Source organism: Myxocyprinus asiaticus, chromosome 26 (genome assembly GCF_019703515.2).
Source record: "Myxocyprinus asiaticus isolate MX2 ecotype Aquarium Trade chromosome 26, UBuf_Myxa_2, whole genome shotgun sequence".
In the NCBI taxonomy this organism is placed as follows: Eukaryota; Metazoa; Chordata; class Actinopteri; order Cypriniformes; family Catostomidae; genus Myxocyprinus; species Myxocyprinus asiaticus.
In genome coordinates, this window is record NC_059369.1 from 10551415 (window position 1) to 10565724 (window position 14310).

The window sequence follows — 14310 nt, forward strand, 5'->3', positions numbered from 1 at the left end:
TGCATGATGCAAATTATTCTGGAAAAGTCCCTTGGTGTCATTCAACAGGATTGTGCTGGAGGGAACTAAAAGCACTGGGTTTAGATGACAGAATAGAGGGCAATGTCATATGCACAAAGTCAATGGGCATGGCCATGAAGTTTTGATATTTTCACGCAAGCATATGCTAAGTCTAAGCACAAGTGAGTTTGGCTAAATCACCTGTGTAAAGCGCAAATGAGCAGGATCAAGTGCAATTTAATTCTGAGGATTTTCTCCGGTTATTGGACTGTCTGCATCCTATTATATGGTCTATTCCCTCAAGCACCAGCAATGTAAACAAAGACAGCACATTTTTAAGAAGTTGTTAGTATAAATGGACTGTATGCAATGAATTAGAAGAGTCTTCTGTGCATTAACATAGTCCTTTTTGAATGCCAGGCGTATTTATATAACAGTGACACACTCCTTTTATACACATGGAAAATGTGGTTCAGGATTAGGATTTAGGCTCTGTTAAATTACAGCAAATAGTATTATTAATAATTTGCATCTACTGGCAAATAATGGCTATTATTAACAGTGATTGTATTGGCACACATTTCACTTCTACCAGTTGATTTTGATGTAGAAAAATGTAAATAATTTATTGAAACAAAAAACATAACGCCAAACATACAGGATTTCTAAATTCAAATTAATGAAAATATAATCAAAATAATGAAGTGAAAAAATCATATCAAATCAAAACATTTTACCTTTTCAAACATCTTTCACTGTCTTCTTTTGCAGTGGTTAAAAAAAAAAAATAAAAAAAAAATCACACTACGATAACGTGTAAAAATACCAATACAACTTAGATCATAAATACACTTGTAAACCTAAACATAATAATAATAATAATAATAATAATAATAATAATTCAAAAATAAACAATGATAATTTAACACAAATCTCATAATTTTTTGTTTAGTAAAATAGTTACAACTGTGATTGTCAGGGACATAATTTGATGTTATGTTTTGATGAACTTTATTACCACCAAACTACAAATGTAGGAACTGATTTTAGACTTTTCACTGTAAACAGATATGCTTCTGAAACATCTTCGTGAAATGACCTGTTTCTCAGGAAAATAGCAAATTGCTATTAAAAAGATAAAAATAAAAAATCAACTCATCTCTCCTTTTCTTTAAAAATAAGCAAAAATCAAGGTTACAGTGAGGCATTTACAATAAAAGTGAATGGAGCCATATTTTGCAGGCAAATATTAAGCTTATAATTATATAAAAGCACTTACATAAAATCTTCTGTTAAAACTTGTGTGTTATTTAGGTGGTAAAGTTGTTGAAATCATTGTTTTTATGGTAATGTTAGGTTCCCTTTCAAGGCAATATCAACGTTGCGTAATGACGCAATTGGGACTACATTAGTGAGTCACATGGTCTGACGCCTGTATATAATCATGCCAATTTATTGGCTGATGAAGCTTAAGCGATGCCCATAGGGAGCCATGTCACAGAATCTATATAGGTGGCTGATTTGGTGCCATCTCACCAGATTTTCTTTCTTCAGTGCACGATTTGTCATGGCCCATGTTTGTTATTAGCGATTTACGTCGAAGTGAGGATTTTATAAATATTCTCCATTTTGAGTGGCAACACAGTATGTCTTTTAGGGAGTGCTTACCTCCATGTACACGGTTCATCGTCGGTGAGGATTCCTATGACATGTGTGTGAGCTGTCTGGGTTTTCGCCACACGGAGACCACGTTGGAGGGCTCGGACTGCCCACAGTACGAATCGATGAACATCAGGATGCTCTGCATGAGGCTTGCCTCCTTCTGTGATTCAGGTAAGCCGCAGTTTCATTCTGGCCGCCTGTCTGCCAGCGCCTTGAAGTAGCTTGATGCCTGGGAGGCCGGTGTGGACAACTGGGATGCTGGTGCGGACGCCAAGGATGAAGGTGAGCAGCAGGCTGACCTTCGGCTCTCTCTGTCCCTCTCCCCAGACTTGGCGAAGCGTTCTCCCATGGAATTCGCACACAGGCATTTGTGTCCCATTCCCAAGGCCAGCGCTGTGGTTTCCTTCAGCGCTGAGGATGAAGACGCCATGTCAATGACAGCGTTGGATTCCGAAGATTTCGCCGGCGGCCAGGCCGAGGCCTTGCCTCCTAGCAGACGGGTTTCCAATCCCTCAGCAACCTATGAGTTGCTCGAAGTGATCATACATGCGGTAAAAAAGCTGCACCTGGAATGACCGGATGAAACGCAGTCGGAGGAGCATAAATCCATTTTGGACTACTGATTTTGGAGGGCCAGCATGTGACCACGTCTCACAGGCCGCTTCCCTATTCTCCGGACATCCATCGTGAGATATCGAGGTCCTGCAATCAACCGTACTTAGCCAGGATTACAAATCAATCTGCCTCGGAGTTTGCATATATATCCATGCTGTGGAGCATGGATATACTGCGGTCCCGACAGTGGAGGAGACAGTGGCGGTTCATATTTCTCCATGTCTGGTGGCCACATGGAAATCGAGGCCTACTCTTCCCTCGAAGCCTTGCAGGAGGTCTTCAATTTTGTTGAATTAAGCTTACTTGGCTTCGGGCCAGGCGGTATTGGCTTTGCACATGCTAGTAGTCTTGCAAGCCTACCAGGCTCATTTTATGAGGGATTTGGATGAGGGAGCTGGGCTGGATGCCGAAGCCGTCATGGAACTGCAGAGAGCCTCAGACTTGGTGCTAAGAGCTATAAAGCACATCACACATGCTGTTGGCACCGCGGATGGCCGCCTCAGTGTGGAGCGTTTCTATTATTTTGTTTGTATGTCCTGTGTTTAGTAATCATTTTTCAGTCAGTTTTACCAGAGACGAACTGCTGAACATTCAACAGCATACACCAGTCAATCTTTTCCCAGATTTTGAATATTCTGACATTTTGTTTGACATTTTAGTCGGAGGCACGGATGTGTTGTTTAAACGCACTAGGAGACGCAGGCGAGGGAGACGAGCAGGCGCGCTGGTCAAACTCCGTCGTCGGGGCTTTCGAACAACGCTGCCGAGCTTTCATCTAGCGAATCTCCACTCTCTCCCTAACAAAACGGATGAACTACATCTCCTCACCTGCAAAAACAAGGACTTTTCAAACTCTGCTGCCTTGTGCTTCACAAGAAACCTGGCTGATTGAAGCCATTCCAGGCAGCGCGTTACATCTGCCGGGATTTCAGCTGTTCAGAGCGGATCGCATCGCGGAGTTAATGGGGAAAACGAGAGGCGGTGGAACATGCTTTTACATCAATGAAAGTCGGTGTACAGATATAACAACGTTAAAGAAGATGCACTGTCCTAATTTGGAAGCACTCTTTATTAACTGTAAGCCTTTCTACTCGCCGCTTGAGTTTCCCTCATTTATTTTGGTGAGTGTGTATATCGCGCCAAATGCATGTTTGAATGCCGCGCTGCAACAGCTGGCTGATCAGATCACAGACATGGAACAACAATACCCGGACTGAGTTATTATTATTTTTGGGGATTTTAACAAAGCAAACCTCATAAGTGAACTGCCCAAATACAAACAGCACATTACATGCCCAACCAGAGACAGAAATATACTGGATCATTGCTACAAAACAATAAAGGTTGCATATCGCTCTGTTCCTAGAGCAGCTTTGGGACTGTCTGATCACTGTCTGGTTCATCTTCTTCCAACCTACAGACAGAAATTAAAATCTGCTAAGCCTGTATTAAGGACTGTAAAGAGATGGACCTACGAAGCAGAGCTGGAACTACAAGCCTGCTTTGACTGCACTGATTGAAGTATTTTTGAGGCTGCAGACACCAATCTGGACGAGCTCACAGATACTGTTACGTCATATATTAGTTTTTGTGAGGATATGTGCATTCCTACTAGGATTTATTTAACATTTAACAATGACAAACCATGGTTTACAGCAGAACCCAGGCAGCTTCGTCAGACCAAAGAGGATGCTTACAGAGTTGGAGATAAAGTCTTGTACAATCAGGCCAGGAACACACTGAATAAGGGAATCAGAGTGGCTAAAAGAAGATACTCTGAGAAGCTGAAAAACAAGTTTTCATCTAACGACCCTGCATCAGTGTGGAGTGGCATGAAACAACTTCCGAATTACAGGACTCCTGCCCCCAACCCTGTGGTGGACCAACAACTGGCTGACGACCCGAATGTGTTCTACTATAGATTTGAAAGGCCCAATCTCACACCCCACACCCACTCTGACTTTCACTTCACACAAACACCAACACCTCCTGCAACCCCCCCTCCTCCCCCCTCCTGCTACTCAACCTGCACTTAAGATCTGTGAAGATGATGTGAGCCGTGTCTTTCAACAACAAAGGATAAGGAAAGCACAGGGCCCAGATGGCGTTTCACCAGCATGTCTTAGATACTGTGCTAACCAGCTGGCCCCCATCTTCACACAGATCTTCAATAGATCACTGGAGCAGTGTGAAGTCTCATGCTGCTTCAAACGTTCCACTATCATCCCCATCCCAAAGAAACCAAAAATCACAGAACTTAATGACTACAGACCTGTCGCCCTGATGTCTGTGGTCATGAAATCATTTGAGAGACTGGTGTTGGCCCACCTGAAGAACATCACTGGACCCTTTCTAGATCCCCTTCAATTTGCTTATCGAGCAAACAGGTCTGTGGATGATGCAGTCAACATGGGATTGCATCATGTCCTGCAACATCTGGACAGACCAGGGACATATGCAAGGATCCTTTTTGTTGACTTCAGTTCGGCTTTCAACACCATCATCCCAGCTATACTCCAGAATAAATTACACCAACTCTTTGTTCCCATGTCTATCTGTCAGTGGATTACCAGCTTTCTGATGGACAGGCAGCAGCTTGTGAGACAGGGGAAACTCACTTCCAGCACCTGTACAATCAGCACTGGTGCCCCCCAGGGATGTGTGCTCTCCCCACTATTCTTCTCCCTCTACACCAATGACTGCATCGCCAAGGACCCCTCTGTCAAGCTCCTGAAGTTTGCAGATGACACCACTGTCATCGGCCTCATCCGAGATGATGATGAGTCTGCATACAGAAGGGAGGTTAAACAGCTGGCTGTCTGGTGCAGTCAAAACAACCTTGAGCTGAACATGCTCAAAACGGTGGAGATGATTGTGGACTTTAGGAGGAACACCCCAACAATGACCCCCCTCACCATTCTAAACAGCACTGTGGCAGCAGTGGAGTCATTCAGGTTCCTGGGCACTACCATCTCACAGGACCTGAAGTGGGAGACCCCCCCCCCCCCCCTTCAAGAACTATACACTTCCAGAGTGAGGAAAAAGGCTGGAAAAATCACTCTGGGCCCCACTCACCCTCCCCACTACCTTTTTGAACTGTTGCCTTCTGTCCGACGCTTCAGAGCTCTGAGCACCAGAACCGTCAGTCACAGGAACAGTTTTTTCCCTCAGGCTATCCATCTCATGACCAGTTAAATTGCCCCATTGAGCAATAACTATGTGCAATACACAGTTTTAGGCTTTCTTATAATTATCCAACACATCCAGCCTCTTCTGCCATTTCATTCCTCTAAAAAAAATAAAAAAATAAAAAATAAAAACATTTGCACTGTACATAACAGATTTGTATTTACACTGTACATAACAGATTGTATTAGATTTGCACTACCCATGTGTATGTGTGTCTGTATGTATGTGTGTGTCTGTACGTATGTGTATAATTATTTTGTATTTTTTATTTTTTATTATTATCAATGTCTTGTTGCTGTTTTTGTATTGTTTTTGTATTGTTGTACACTGGAAGCTCCTGTCACCAAGACAAATTCCATGTATGTGTAAGCATACTTGGCAATAAAGCTCATTCTGATTCTGATTCTGTTGGTTGGAATATGGTGGGCAACGTCATTTGTGGCTCATGCTCACTGATATTCACAACAAGGACAGGGCCTTTTTTTAAAAGCCCCTGTGTCGCAGTCTGGTCTGTTTGGTGACGCAGTCCAAATGGTCACAGAGAAGTTCCGGAGAAACAGCAAACCACTGCATTCCAGCAGATGCTTCCTTGCCATGAAAGAGAGAAGCCTGCTATGGCTTTGGTGTGTTCATGTTCAGCATCATCTCATCTTCTCACCAGGGAGTCACAAAAGGTGCTAGGAACGAGTTTTGCACCCCCTCTGAAGGACTGGGATCCTTGTACATTCCAGCCATCATGGCACGCCCACAAAGACATTGGAGATTGGCTCGGCTCCTTTCAAATGGCCAGCCTGACATCAGAAGTGAGCCTGAAAAGCTTGCGATGAAACAAAGGGTGAGCCCACATTCAGTGGAAAATTGGGCCATTCAGATTTATCCATTTCTTGCCTGTTTGCCCTTCGGTCAATCTTGGGATGAGTTCGCCATTGCACATGCTTCGAACACCCGACAATCATATTTCGACTCAGTCTATCCCCGCAATGTGCGCTGGGGAACAAGCCCTGAAAGTCCCATCCCTGAATTCAGCCTTTGTGGTCGTGAACCACGAGACATGCATAACAGAATTCTATGTTTCACAAGCACAAGTATTCACAAAGCACACAACTGCAAATCCCACATGCTGTCCCCCCATAATAAATGCTGGGGCCGTTGCGGCAAACCAGCTTGTTCCAAAAAGCATTTCCTCCAATGTTCAAACATTCTTTCCCATTCAAGACACCAGGAAAGAAAATTATTATGTGAATGTTCCTGCCATAAGCGCTCTTCTGGATGACAGTTATTTATGCCTAGACACAATACAGGCAAAAGCGTAATTAAACCCTGTTCAATCAGCCACTCTTCCCTCAATTGTCAATTGCAGGACAGCTGCCAAAAATAAGTCAACAACGCCATCTAGCGGTCACTTGTTGCGCTGTAATAGAGAATCATGCATTAATTCCTCTTCTGCCTGTCTAGCGGCTTGGCAGCAGTTACAAAGCATTTCAAATTGGGTAATTTTGACAATAGAGCATGGTTACATCATAAATTCAGGCGAGCACTGCCAATGTTCAGTGGAGTTCTTCCAGCAGAGGTTTACATTTACATTTATGCATTTGGCAGACGCTTTTATCAAAAGCGACTTACAGTGCACTTATTACAGGGACAATCCCCCCGGAGCAACCTGGAGTTAAGTGTCTTGCTCAAGGACACAATGGTGGTGGCTGTGGGGGTCGAACTAGCAAAACCAGATTACCAATTATGTGCTTTAGCCCACTATGCTGCCACCACCACTCACAACACAGGTTTCTGTTCGGGAAGCTCAAATTATGATTCAGGAGATTCATTCCCTCTTGCAAAAAGGGGCAATAGAAGAGGTTCCCCTATGCAAAGAGAATGCAGTTTTTACAGCCGTTATTTCCTTGTCCCGAAAAAAGATGGCGGTTTGCATCCCATTCTGGACCTGAGGCGTATGAATTTCACTTTGATGAAATGCAAGTTCAGAATGATGACGCTCAAGCAAATATGCACAGGCTGGTACATCACATTCTTCTGTGGGCACAGAACAATGTGCTGTCTCTATGAGCAGTATATGTTCCGGGCTGGCTGAATTTGGGGGCGGATCTCCAGTCCAGACATGTTCTGATGCCTGGAGAATGGACATTACACCTGCAGATTGTGGAACAAATCTGGATGAGGTTTGGCAGAGCGGAAGTGGACCTGTTGCATCAAGCAAGTCGTCGCATTGTCCACTCTGGTTTTCTCTCTCACCCCCAACACCGCTGGGCATCGATGCACTGACAGATCAGTGGCCAACTGCGCATATTTACAAATTTCCACCGATCAACCTGCTGCACTCGGTTCTGCAGAGGGTTCAGGAGGATCGTGTTTGGCTTTTGTTAGTGGTGCCGTATTGACCATCTCCAGTATGGTTTTCGACTCTGGACTCTCTCCTGGAGAGAATGCCTTGGGAGATTCCAGTCCAAATGGACATGTTGTCTCAGGCACGGGGCAGCATTTGGCACCCTTGGCCTGAATTATATAAATTGTGGGTTTGGCCCCTCAACGTGGCCCCCTTTTGAATGATGGTTTATCTCCTGCCGTGGTTAATACCATCTTAAATGCTAGAGTTCCATCAACAAGAAGGTAATATACGTGTAAATGGTGTATTTTCGCTTCTTGGTGCGCAGCGTGGAGTGAGGATCCAGTCCACTGCCCGGTTGGTTCAGTGCTGGATTTTTTGCAAGAGCGTTTTGGGGCCGGGGTTACCCCAGCAATGCTTAAAGTGTATGTTACCACTATAGCAGCTGAACATGCGCTGATGAATGGAGTTTTTGTTGGAAGACATTCTCTTGTCTCTTGTTTTATGCACAGAGCGTGCAGGTTTAGATCTTTTTGTCCTGTCTGCGTCCCTTTATAGGATTTATCTGTGGTATTAGAGTCACTCTCGGCTGCTCTGTTGAGCCTTTAACATCAGTAACTGATACATTTCTGACTCTTAAAATGGCCCTGTTATTAGCATCAGCATTGTTTAAGAGGGTTGGTGATTTGCATGCCCTGTCGATCAATCCTTTGTGTATGGAATTTGTGCCAAGTTTATCAAAGGTTGTACTGAGACCTCATTTGGGCTATTTGCCTAAAGTCATATCTATGTCTTTTCACTCACCGATTGCTAAATTGCAGTCCTTTTCTCCTCTGCCATTTGATTCGGAAGAGCATAAAAGGCTACATATGTTATGCCCAGTGCGGGCTCTGCGGGTTTATGTTGACCATACTAGCCAATTGGCATAAGTTAGTCCAGTTGTTTGTGTGCTTTGGTGGCCGAAACAGGGGTGTTTCGGTGTTCAAGCAGAGAATGTCTCATTGGATCGTGGATGCAATCTCGAGTGCTTATGAGGCACGTGGTTTGCCTTCACCTCTGGGTATTCAAGCCCATTCTACTAGAAGCATGGCATCCTCATGGGCCTTGACTAGAGGTGCGTCCTTGGAAGACATTTGTATGGTGGCAGGATGGTCCTCTGCATACTTTTGTTAGATTTTATAATTTGGATGAGAGTTTGTCTCCTGCTTCCCAAGTTTTCTCTGTTGAATCAGGAGTAAGTTTTTTAGATTTCTGTTTCATTAGCTCGCTTGTGCACTGCTGTAAGCTTGCCACAAGGGCTTAGAGGGTTGGCAGCTACTGTTCGCATGGTGTGATGGTATCTCGTCCCAATTGCGTCATTATGCAACGTTGATGTTTCCTTGAAAGGGAACATCTCAGTTATGAACATAACCTAATCTAGGTTCCCTGAAAGGGAACGAGATGTTGCGTAGCTGGCCATACTCTCTAGTTGCTGCATAGGCTCGTGCCTGTTGCAGAAAATCTGGCAAGATTGTGCCAAAGCAGCCGCCCATATAGGTTCTGTGACATGGCTCCCTATGGTCGTCGCTTAAGCACCATCAGCCAATATATTGGCATGATTGTATGCAGGCTCCAGACCACGTGACTCACTGATATAGTCCCAACTGCTTCATTACACAACATCTCGTTCCCTTTCAGGGAACCAAGGTTATGTTCGTAACCGAGACGGTTTACAGCATTATGTCGTCATGCAACAAAGTGCAGGCCTCCACATGCACTACGTCTCCATGGTAATGCACTCAGCAAGCCACAGTCTCAGACACGGAGGCAGCTGAGATTCATCCTCTGCCACCCGGATTGAGGCGAGTCACTACGCCACCAAGAGGACTTAAAGCACATTGGGAATTGGGTATTCCAAATTGGGGAGAAAAGGGAGAGAAAATAAAAATAAATAAATAAATAAATAAATGTAGTGACATTTTTGACAGACAGACAGACAGAATGGAAATCAATCACACTTTACTATTGAGAGTCACAAAGTAATAAAATAATGGCTTATGATTATCAGATAACATGCTGAAAAGAACTTAGCACAACAGAACTGCCAATGCTATCCGCCAAACTTAAATATGTCAGCTGAGGGAAGGGGTGGAAAGAGATAAAAACTGAGCCGAAATTGTGTCAGGCCAGGATTTATTTCGTACACAGTCAAGCAGTTGGTGCTGACGCTCTCTCTCTGCTATCATAGTGTAAATAGCGATGGTCACACTCACATCTGTATGGTGCAAAAATAACTTCTGCCTGTTCATAATCACACATCTGGACACGGTCCAACATGTTTTAGGAACATATGACAGTGAAGTTGCCAAACACAGTGGAAGATACATCAGACCAGTTTATTTTGGCTAATGCTTAATGGTGTTTCTTCACCTCTGGGCACTTTTGGCCCTATGGACTACTTTAAATGGATAGTTAAAATAAAGAAATAATAATAATTTTACCATCCTTTACTCACTGTCATGTCATCCAAAATTGGTATTACTTTCTTTCTAGCGTGGAAAACAAAAAAGGAGAAGGTTTGCATAATGCTGGGGCTATCTTTTTGTCACAATGAAAGTACTGTAAAGGAGAACAAGGGAATGTCAAGCTCCAAAAAAAAAAAAAAAAAAAAAAAAAATTACCATAAAAGCATAGATATTCATATATAGGTACCTCATTCATCTGGTTCGTATACACCGACCGCATGGCATTTTGGAATGGTCAACAAAGAGACCTGTTTGAATGTGAGTCAACACTGAAAACGAATACGTTTATTTTACCCAACTGACTGACTAAAATCCTTCCCTCTTTTGAGTAAATTGAGTAATGGCATCTCCAAAAACTGTGTAATTAAGTTGATTTAACTTGGTGTTCATATAGAATGAACTTAACTATTTAAGTTAAGGTAACAAGATGCAAGTAGACAAAACTCAGATTTGTTATTTAAATATTGTTGTTTAAACAATTATAATTTCAGTTGAATTGACTCAAATTTAAATCATACCATAACACAGCTCAAATATGGAAGATATTAACTGATTCTAGGTCAGTCATTAAATAAATGTAATTCTCCTCAGAAATGCATATAAACACCCCAGTTGATGCAATGCGCTTCGTGCCACAAGGGAAGGTAAACATGTTGGATCTGATGCAAAAATTTCTGATAGGAGATGGCTTGGCATAATGTGGCCAATGCTAGGGTACCGGAACTCTCTGAAACATCATACCGTCTTCCCGTTTGACCATGTTTGTTTTTGGTTATTGTACTTTTATGGCCCTTTTAATTTGTTATTGGAGCTTAACAACCTCAGTCCCAATTCACTTACATTGTATGGAAAAGTGCAACTTTCTACTAAACATCTCTTGTTGTGTTACATAGAAAAAAAAAGTAGGCCATTGGATTTGGAACAATAAGTGTGAGTACATGATGACAGAATTTTAATTTTTGTATGAAGAATCCATTTAAGTAGGACAAGTTCTCTGATGCTATTGTGTTTTTTTTTTTTTTTTTTTTTTACAATCATTGTTGTTGAGGCTGCAAGAGAGAGCTGGATGAGGTTACTCTGGGTCTCTATGAGCACTAAAGTGTTCTAAAAATGGCCACCCCACAACAAGCCTTTCATCGCGCTAGTTCAGCTGCCCTGTCTGCTGCCTTCTCTTTCCATTCCCTTTGTCTCCTGCATCCGACTTAATTTAACCTGCAAGTACTGCTGTAGAAAGACAAGCAGACTGAAAAGCGATTGCAGAAAGAAAAGTGGGACTTTTATACTGAAAAATGCTTGTTAGTGCTGGTATGGTGTTAGTTTAGCTGAAGTCACGAAGTTCACCAGCAAAATCTGGCTGGTAGAGCTCTGGTTGACCAGCATGGTATTTCTTGTGAAGCTGGCTAACGAATTTTAGAAGTGCCACTGAAGTGTCCAAATACATTTTGGGACCACTGTTGTTTTTTCAACAAAGTAAAGTGAGCTTGACAGAGAAGAGAGAGAGAGTACATACCTGGTGAATGAGGAGGGGGTGCACACATTAGCACCACTCCCTGGCCTTCCCTTACTGAAACAGCTCCTCTCATCCGACCGCTGAATGCTCCGAGATCTGCACACACATACAGGCCTGGTGTTAGCAGTGACAGAGTGACATACAGCGGCACAGAGGCAGCTGTTAACCTGTAGATTAAGGGTCATAGATTGCATACGAGCGCCTGAATGTCAGATAAGCGCTCGCAGGTCGGACTGATTTAGTATCCGTCATCCAAGCTGTGACCTCCGCATGAGAGTTAACTTTTACCTACGCTACACCCAAACTCTACTGCTTAAATCTCACTTCCTGTCTTCCTGCGGACATGATGGCATAGTGGTAATTAAAACAGGTAACCTTGCTGGAAGCCTTCAATCTTGTGAGTACATTTGAAATACCGAAGAGAGGTAGAAAATAATTGTATGTCACTAAGAGCTAAGAATCATGAATGGTCATTAGAGTTTCAAGCCATGTCTGAGGAGAACAGACTTTGGCTTCTCATGTACCGCTACTCTTGAAATCACACTTCATTCAGATACTTTGAGCTCAGGTGGTGGGATTCGACAGGTGGAGCTACTGCAGTTAATCTGTTGAAACAAATTATATTTTCATATATCAGCACAATTAACCAGGTCAAACTCTGAGTACAACACCATTTCATTGGTGAACTGCCCTTGCAGTGAGAATATTTCAGGGATGTAGTGTTAACATAGCATCGCAGATGCAATTATTCATTTAGCCATTCAACACCATCACCCAAATGAAAATGTTGTCTCTTAGAGATTTCCCCCTCAGATATGTTTCATTAAATTATCAACTTTGTGATATAAAATGATCCCCTTCCACTTTCTAAATTTTTGCTACAGTTTTTCTCATTCACTTTGGCTAATTTTTTTGAAACAGTCTTAATATTCTCTAAACTGTAAGTGCAATTGTCACAACTGTTTTATGGGACATCACAACTTTATTGCATGTCTGCAAAATGTAGTAACTCACCCAAAACATTTAATTCATGCTTCAAAACCTAGTTATTGTGTCAGTAAATTTGCCAAAGCCACCAAAATGAAAATATTTTTTGTCATTGTGTGAGCCATACTGGTCAAAATGTTTAGATGTTTTTCACCATGGCAGTCAACCCTGGAAATGTTTGTTATATACAATTTCATTTTTGTTCTACATTTATGTTGACACTGACTGCTTACTGTACTATTCAAGAATGTCAGTTTTGTCTAGCTGAATGCTATTGTGTATCACACGGAGCTTTTTAGATACCGATTTCAGCAGTAGGTAAAAGTTTACTGGGAAAAGTCAATACTGTACAATACTGTAGTACACAGAAAAAGGATATGCACATTTGTGTGTATACAGTACATTTATTTACTGTAGCAATGTGTTACATGTAAACAGAAAATGCACATTTGCATGTCCATTTTTACACATTTCTTACATGTAAAGTCATAAATGAACAAAATGACATCCATGCAAAAAACCCGCAACAATGAAAAAAACAATCCATGTCACAGATATTTATGGAATATACATGTATGTCTGACAGATTTTGATAATTGAATGGATCATTTTGCATGTGATGGCTCACATGATGAAAGAATGTTTTGAGGTTGTGAAGAGTATGACAGTTTCACTGAGAATGAACTCATCAGTTTTGATCAGCAAGCCATGTGCATTTAGTTATTGTGCAAATTGTAGACAATTGTACTTACTCTTTTGCACACATGTGCCAAAACACGTGCAGTTTGCTTAAATGAATAAAGAATTCAAATCTGGTGTGAACAAGAAAGTAATTGTTCAGAGATTTTAACTTAATGTTTTGAAAAAAAAATAAAAATAAAAATTCTCATTCGAGAATTGAGCCAAAGCGATTGAGAAAAACTATAATATATGGAGAACAAACAAAGGAAGGAGATGCAAAATCATATGAAACAAAAGCTAGCTAGATAGTCAGACAGACTGTTACATAGACAGATAAACCATTAGAGGATGGATGTATGGATGGATGGATGGATGGATGGATGAATGGACGGACAGACTGTTACATGCACAGATAAACCATTGGATGGATGGACAGAAGTACGGATGGATAGACTGTCACAAACACAGTAAACCATTAAATGGATGGATGGATGGATGGATGATGGATGAATGGATGAATGAATGAATGAACAGTGGGGCAAATGGAAAATGAACATTAGAACCATTTACAAAGGTCAGCAAATCAATAAGACTGGAAATGACACTTAATTTGATTTTGCGGCTACATGCCTGTAAGGAATTAAATAATAATGAAAATGTGAGGCTCTTGAGAATAAAAGCAAGTGATAAACAGGTTTTGCTAATTGAAAGCAGTCAGATGCCATCAAGGGAAAGAACCTTCAGTGGCAAATTTAACACAGCGGCAGGATAAGAATGTCAGTAATATATTTATATATTTGTGGTTCAAAGGCACCTTTGCAAAG

The 14310-nt window shown here is 41.9% G+C and overlaps 1 protein-coding gene across 2 annotated transcripts in view; it reads right to left on the bottom strand.

Moving 5' to 3' along the window:
- Positions 1-14310, bottom strand: part of cntn5 (contactin 5) — a 427194-nt gene that overhangs the window by 136448 nt on the left and 276436 nt on the right. For both annotated transcript variants that reach the window (XM_051656265.1, XM_051656264.1), the window contains exon 6: positions 11819-11914. In XM_051656265.1, the coding sequence (XP_051512225.1) occupies positions 11819-11914 (96 nt within the window). The remainder of the gene's footprint in view (positions 1-11818; positions 11915-14310) is intronic.